Source organism: Aplysia californica, unplaced genomic scaffold, assembly GCF_000002075.1.
Source record: "Aplysia californica isolate F4 #8 unplaced genomic scaffold, AplCal3.0 scaffold00542, whole genome shotgun sequence".
Lineage (NCBI taxonomy): Eukaryota > Metazoa > Mollusca > Gastropoda > Aplysiida > Aplysiidae > Aplysia > Aplysia californica.
In genome coordinates, this window is record NW_004797812.1 from 215,169 (window position 1) to 221,455 (window position 6,287).

At 42.2% G+C, this 6,287-nt stretch overlaps 1 protein-coding gene across 3 annotated transcripts in view; it reads right to left on the reverse strand.

Moving 5' to 3' along the window:
- Positions 1 to 6,287, reverse strand: part of LOC101852648 (xanthine dehydrogenase 1) — a 65,205-nt gene that overhangs the window by 47,383 nt on the left and 11,535 nt on the right. For all 3 annotated transcript variants that reach the window (XM_005106544.3, XM_005106542.3, XM_005106543.3), the window contains exon 3: positions 235 to 404. In XM_005106544.3, coding sequence (XP_005106601.1) covers positions 235 to 404 — 170 coding nt within the window. The remainder of the gene's footprint in view (positions 1 to 234; positions 405 to 6,287) is intronic.

Consider the following 6,287-nt stretch of genomic DNA (forward strand, 5'->3'; position numbering starts at 1 on the left):
TCTCTCTCTCTCTCTCTCTCTCTCTCTCTCAAACACACACACACAACTTTTTCAAAACTCAGCCAAGGACACCCAACAATATAACATCAGATCACATGATAATGAACAACACTACATCAAGTGGCACACATACATCCGCAGAAAATAAACAAAAACAAACAACAACAACAAAACAAACAAGCAAAGAAAAAAAAAACAGGCAACATTAACCCAACCCAAACAACAATACCGTACCGAGTTGACTGTGTACGGAGTTTTGACCCCAGAGATGGGTTCCAGCAGGGTGACAGTGACCAGGCACACCCCACAGCCGCCCTCTTTGCAGCACTGTTTGGTACCGGTGGAGACGCCGGTGCGACGCATGAACTCCAGCAGGGACGTGGCTGGGTCGTACTCATTGCCAACTGCACACAAACAAACAGCCTCAGTTATAATATGTCTGTCTGTATGTATGTCGGTTTGTTTGTGTTTCTGTCCGTCTGTCTGACTGTCTCTGTTTGTTTGTCTGTCTGTCTGTCTGTCCATTTATAAATATTGCACAAAAGTAAAACAACAACACCTTAGTTTATCTGAGCACATAAAAACACAATGACACCACGTCGGCAATTTCATGCAAGAAAACAAACAAAATCGACAGACACAGAAACAGAAGGAAGGAAAAGAAACAGGAGTATGGCCGACCAGTTGCGCCCTCCTAACACACACAAGTAAAAGAGGCCAGGCATAGGTGTCAGAACAAATGTGGGTATCCCTTCTCCTTTATTAAAACCTGCCCTCTATACCCCCCCCTCAACCCCACCCCACCCCACCTCCTCGTCCTAACTGCTCCCGCACGCCATGTCTTTCCCCCTTCCTCTCCTCAACTTTTCTATTTTGTTCTATCCTATGCTTTAACTATCGTCGGACATGCGCACGTTCTGGACCTTGAAGATCAGTGGGCCGAACAAACAGCGTAATCGTAGCCCTTTTACTGTATTTTTGTCCCCCCCCCGATAATTATCACACATATTCTCTTTGTAACTTTCTGTCTGTCTGTCTCTCTCCAACTCTCTCTCTCTCTCTCTCTCTCTCTCTCTCTCTCTCTCTCTCTCTCTCACACACACACACACACACACAGTCAAGACATGCACATCCACCTCTCTGCATGCATATTTTCATGCCATAAAAAACCCCGATGATCCTTAGATAAAAAAAATGCTTCATCATGGGAAAAGATTATTTTTCTGATCAATTTAATTCCACTGATTAGGCCTATGTTCCGCGCAGATCACCTTCCTTTAGACCAAATATCAGGACAGTATACGAAGAAGTAATTATAAATAAGCATGAATTTTCACCGGCCTCGTCTATAATAATACTGATAGGAATACCTTGGTTAAACTTTGTGTAGCATTGGCCACCCTGCCTTATGTACATGTTATGTAATATACACAATCTCTGGGGATAGCACGGTGGTCTTACAGCTATACACATACTCTAAGCGACTTCAAGTTCATTCCGAGCAGTTGTTGCTTCTCAATCTACATTGATTAATCGATCGATGGTCAAGGTAATAACTCAACCACTGAATTGTTAAAGAGAATGATTGTAAACGGTTTTTGTTAGTTTTAATACACGTGCCCGAATAACAAAATTTAGATATTTTAGGAGGCTGGCTTCCGACCCTGCCTGTAAGGGCCAACCCAGACCGTGAGAAATACAACATCCCAGCAAAAAGACCGAGGTACTCGATAAAATTACCCCCCCCCTCGGAAATCGAACTCGGGTATCCTGGATTCGACAGCGAAGCGCCTGACCGCTGCTACACCACTCACCACAGACGCCGATAATTGCAAACGTTTTGCATCCCCATCGACATAAATACCATTATTCAGAAGGCGGACAGCATCGAACCTGCACGTCTGGGCCAACCTAGACTGATTGGGTGTCACTGTTTTACACCCACATCAACACATCTTAGATAGTTCATGAGATGTGCACTGGGCCAACCCGGGTTGATAAATATATTATTAAAAAAATAATAGTATATCAATTTTTTTGTTGTTGCACCCCAACAAACAGACGGAGATACTCGAAAGGTCTACTTAGACAGTCCCATCGGATCTTAAAGACGCGGGTCAACTTGAACTGGGTGGAATACCTCACCCGAGTGGAAAACGGGAATAAAAACATCTTTCCCCTAGGAAGTAGGAATCGAAAACAAGTTTTTAATCTTGATCCCCCTCTCCTTTACGGCCAAAACTAGTAGCCCAAAATAACCATTACAGACACTTAAATGGGTGCAAACCTAGCCAGTTCTTAGCTTAATTTTTTTTAAGTAAAAGTGTTACTTGCAACACAAATACAAGTATTATAAGTAGAAGATCAAATGAGTTACTTGAGAGTAACACACAAAGGAAAGAATGAGGAGAGACAGGGACGATATATATTTTACAGGAAAGAAGGAGCAAATCACACCAAGACACTCGCCAACCACACACCCCTAGCTGCTGAGAGAGAGATTTCCAAAGTTGGCCAATTCTGAATCAGTGCTGCATGACATCTAAGATATGAAAGGTCGCGGTGTCGCAATCCACACCATTATGACAGACAGAAGTGATACTTACGAGAGATAACATTTGATTACTGAAAGCTTCCCATTAGTGCCGAAGCGATAAGAAACAGTTCGACAATGTATAGGTGATCTGACTGATACAATACTGCGCCATCTCACCATGACATAACAGTTTTGTTTTTTTATTAGCTGAGGAGACAAGAACCCTTGTCCGTGTCGTCGCCATATACGTGGTTATAATATCCTAGATCATGCACTCTGATGTACTTCCGTTTCACCATGATGAAGCGCATTATTTGACTAAATTATGGAACCAAATAAAGGACAAGGTGGGAACAATAACGTCCCTGTCAACACTATTAGATCATTTAATAGGCGGGACTTCCGAATTAAACGTCCGTCTCAGATAGCACCAAGTTCAATGGGCCCTTTAAAAAAACAAAAAACAAAAAAAACCCAATTTTTTAAAAAAATAAATAAAAATAAAACTCGAACCTAGTTCAAGAACAGTCTGTATTCGAACCAGGGCAATTCGTTCAATAGCCCAGCATGGCATGATACTGATACCGACTTAGCTAACGGAGCGCCCGCGGGCGGAAATTATAATATTATACTATGGGCACAACGACGTATATGCCAACAGAAGCGCGAAGATACGAGTAAAAACAACAACAAAAAAACAACAACAGCAACAAACAAACAAAAACAAAACAAAATGGTTTGGAATTCTCTGTAATTCGTGTAAGAGACAAATAGCTAAAGAATTACAAAATGTACAGTAGAGACCCCGGTAAGCTACCCCCTGCACTTTGAATGCTGAGCAGACAGAGAGCATCTTAAGACCCCCAATCACTATTCAGTTCCCGATCTCAAGACAGTCTCAAGATGGTCTCAAGCTGGTCTCGAGACAATCTCAAGACGTACTCAAGATGCGGATCAGTGAGTGATCTCATACACTACACAGACCAGCACATTATCAAAATGGCTCACAACCAAAGTGAAGTTGCTGTACCATGTATACTTTTTAGTATCTCTCTAAAGACAAAAAGCCGAAAAAAATCTTTATGGTACAAACAATGACTTCTTCGGTGAGAGGAATTCACTCACACACACCCTTTAACGGAACTGACATTGTATTCCGCGAATGAAAACAATTATTTACGTGTGAACGAGGACTCATATCCTGGTCTTTGAGTTTTCTTTTTTTGTTGTTGTTTTTTGTAAAGTGTTTTACGGCGCTCGCAACTGCATAGGTCATATGAGCGCGCGGGACACACCTAATATTTTCAGTTGGTAGGAAATTTTGAATTTTGCCCGGGTGGCGGCCGAAGCCTACTCTTATCGATTTTATACCACCAAGAGATCTTTAACGTGCGCAACTTGCACACGGGCCCTCCGAGATTTTTCGCCCTTGTCCGAGAAGGCTAGGTGTAGATCTTTCTTACCAGAAGATCAGGGGTGTGGCAGAAAGACAGCAGTTAGGAGGAGCCAAGGAGTAGCAGTAGAAAGGCTGCAGACGGAGTCAGGAGCCCAAAGGAGGGGCAAAGGAGGTGAGGGGATGGGGGCAGAAAGTGGAATTGAAAGCAGACAACAGAACATTGCTAGAGAGCAGGAAAGGAGGTGAAAGGAGACAATTTTAGAAAGAAAATGTTTCGGTCGCTACCCGGATTCCAACCCGGGACCTTTTGAATGAGAGGCCAACACCTTAACCTCTAGGCCACGAGAGCCCCCGTCTTTGAGTTTGAGGAATAAAATCTCTTCGTCATACCATTGTCTCGGTTTGTAAATCTCTTCGCCATACCATTGTCTCGGTTTGTAAATGTCTTGAGTTCCAGCACCTAAAACTTTTCCGCGTTTCAATAAGAACCATCCATAACCTGTTATTGCAAAATACAAACGTTTTTCTTAATGAAAGTTTTGTTTTGTTCGGCTGGATAGTAGTATTTTGGATCTTCACTGACACTGCTCATTTGTACGTAGTGTGAGACAAAATAAAGTGCTTTAAAGTACAAAAATAGAATAATGCTAACAAAAGCTTGGATAGACAAGAGCCACTCGAAAAAGCGTCAGATGATTTTAATCGAGTCACATGAGGAGAGAAGTTTTGTTTTTCTGTCGTTATAAAAGTGTGTGTGTGGTTGGGGGGGGGGGGGGGGGCGCAATGTCACGTGAGCACTGAAATGCTAGGCTTTAAGGCAATACAAAAAATAACTTGGGCCAATGAAGCACATGTGGTAATTAATACATAAAACAAATCCATTTAAGCAGAAAATGACAGGTTAAGTTCGTTTCTAGTTTCAATTAGGCCAGTCAGGTTATCGTAAAAGAATGTTACTTCTTTAAAGGGGAAAAACAACGGGGCAGATAGAAATGCATACTGTCAAGAAAGTACAATGCTAAAAACAGTTTCACTTAAACAACAATACGAAAAACGATAATTATAAGTACATGTTTAAGGGCAAGATGGTTATGACCCACCTTTCTCAGCTGTCAGGGAATACTGAATATTAATAATATTATGCTTTTTCTTTAAAATATTTACAAGTATCAAATGATATTTGCCGCGCTGGTTGCCACAGCTTATTAGGGGGTTCTCCTGGTCTAGAAGTTAAGGTGTTCGCCTCTCATTCAATAGGGTCGAGAGGGATACATGTGAGGGGGTGGGGGCAGAAAGTGGAAATGAAAACAGACAACAGAACATTGTTAGAGATCAGGAAAGGATGTGAAAGGAGACAATTTTTAGAGAAGAAAATTTTTTGGTCGCTACCCGGAATCGAACCCGGGACTTTTGAATGAGAGGCCAACACCTTAACCTCTAGGCCACGAGAGCCCCCTAACCGCCTTTGAATCAGTGCTGCGTAACATTTGATATAAAAGGTCGCGGTGTCGCAAACCAAACTACTCGGCTTGATAGAAGTGAAACTTGACGAGACATAACACCAACAGGCTTGTATACATTATTCAATAAGAACCATCCATAACCTGTTATTGCAAAATACAAACGTTTTTCTTAATGAAAGTTTTGTTTTGTTCGGCTGGATAGTAGTATTTTGGATCTTCACTGACACTGCTCATTTGTACGTAGTGTGAGACAAAATAAAGTGCTTTAAAGTACAAAAATAGAATAATGCTAACAAAAGCTTGGATAGACAAGAGCCACTCGAAAAAGCGTCAGATGATTTTAATCGAGTCACACCTGACGGGATTCGAACCCACGACCTTACGGTTGCGAGTCCGAGAGCCTAACCACTAGGCCACCAACGCCACTAATGAAGATTCTGAAGTCAGATTTGCTAAATGGCACTCTGTTATTTTTAGCGTCGATTACCCCGATCTGCAATTTGAATCAGACAGATAATTTTCGGGCTCGATCTGAATTGAAGCGATCTCACGTTTTGTTGAGATTTTTACCAGAGCAGTTCGGATTTGGGCCTCAAGATTGTCTTAAGATCATCTTGAGATCCCGTTCATTTGGTCTTGAGACCATCTCAAGACGGTGAGACCATCTCAAGACGGGCGCATCCTTTTAACTGCGCAGTGAGTGGCGGACTTTACATATATCATATACTGTGTAAGCTCACAAGTGAGCGTGGAATCACACTCACGAACCTGCACACACACACACACACCCCCCTCTCTCTCTCTCTCTTTAACTGTCCGTGTGTGTGTGTGTGCATGTGTGTGAGTGTAAGATAAAGAGAGTGTGTATGTATGTGTGTGTGTGTGTGTGTGT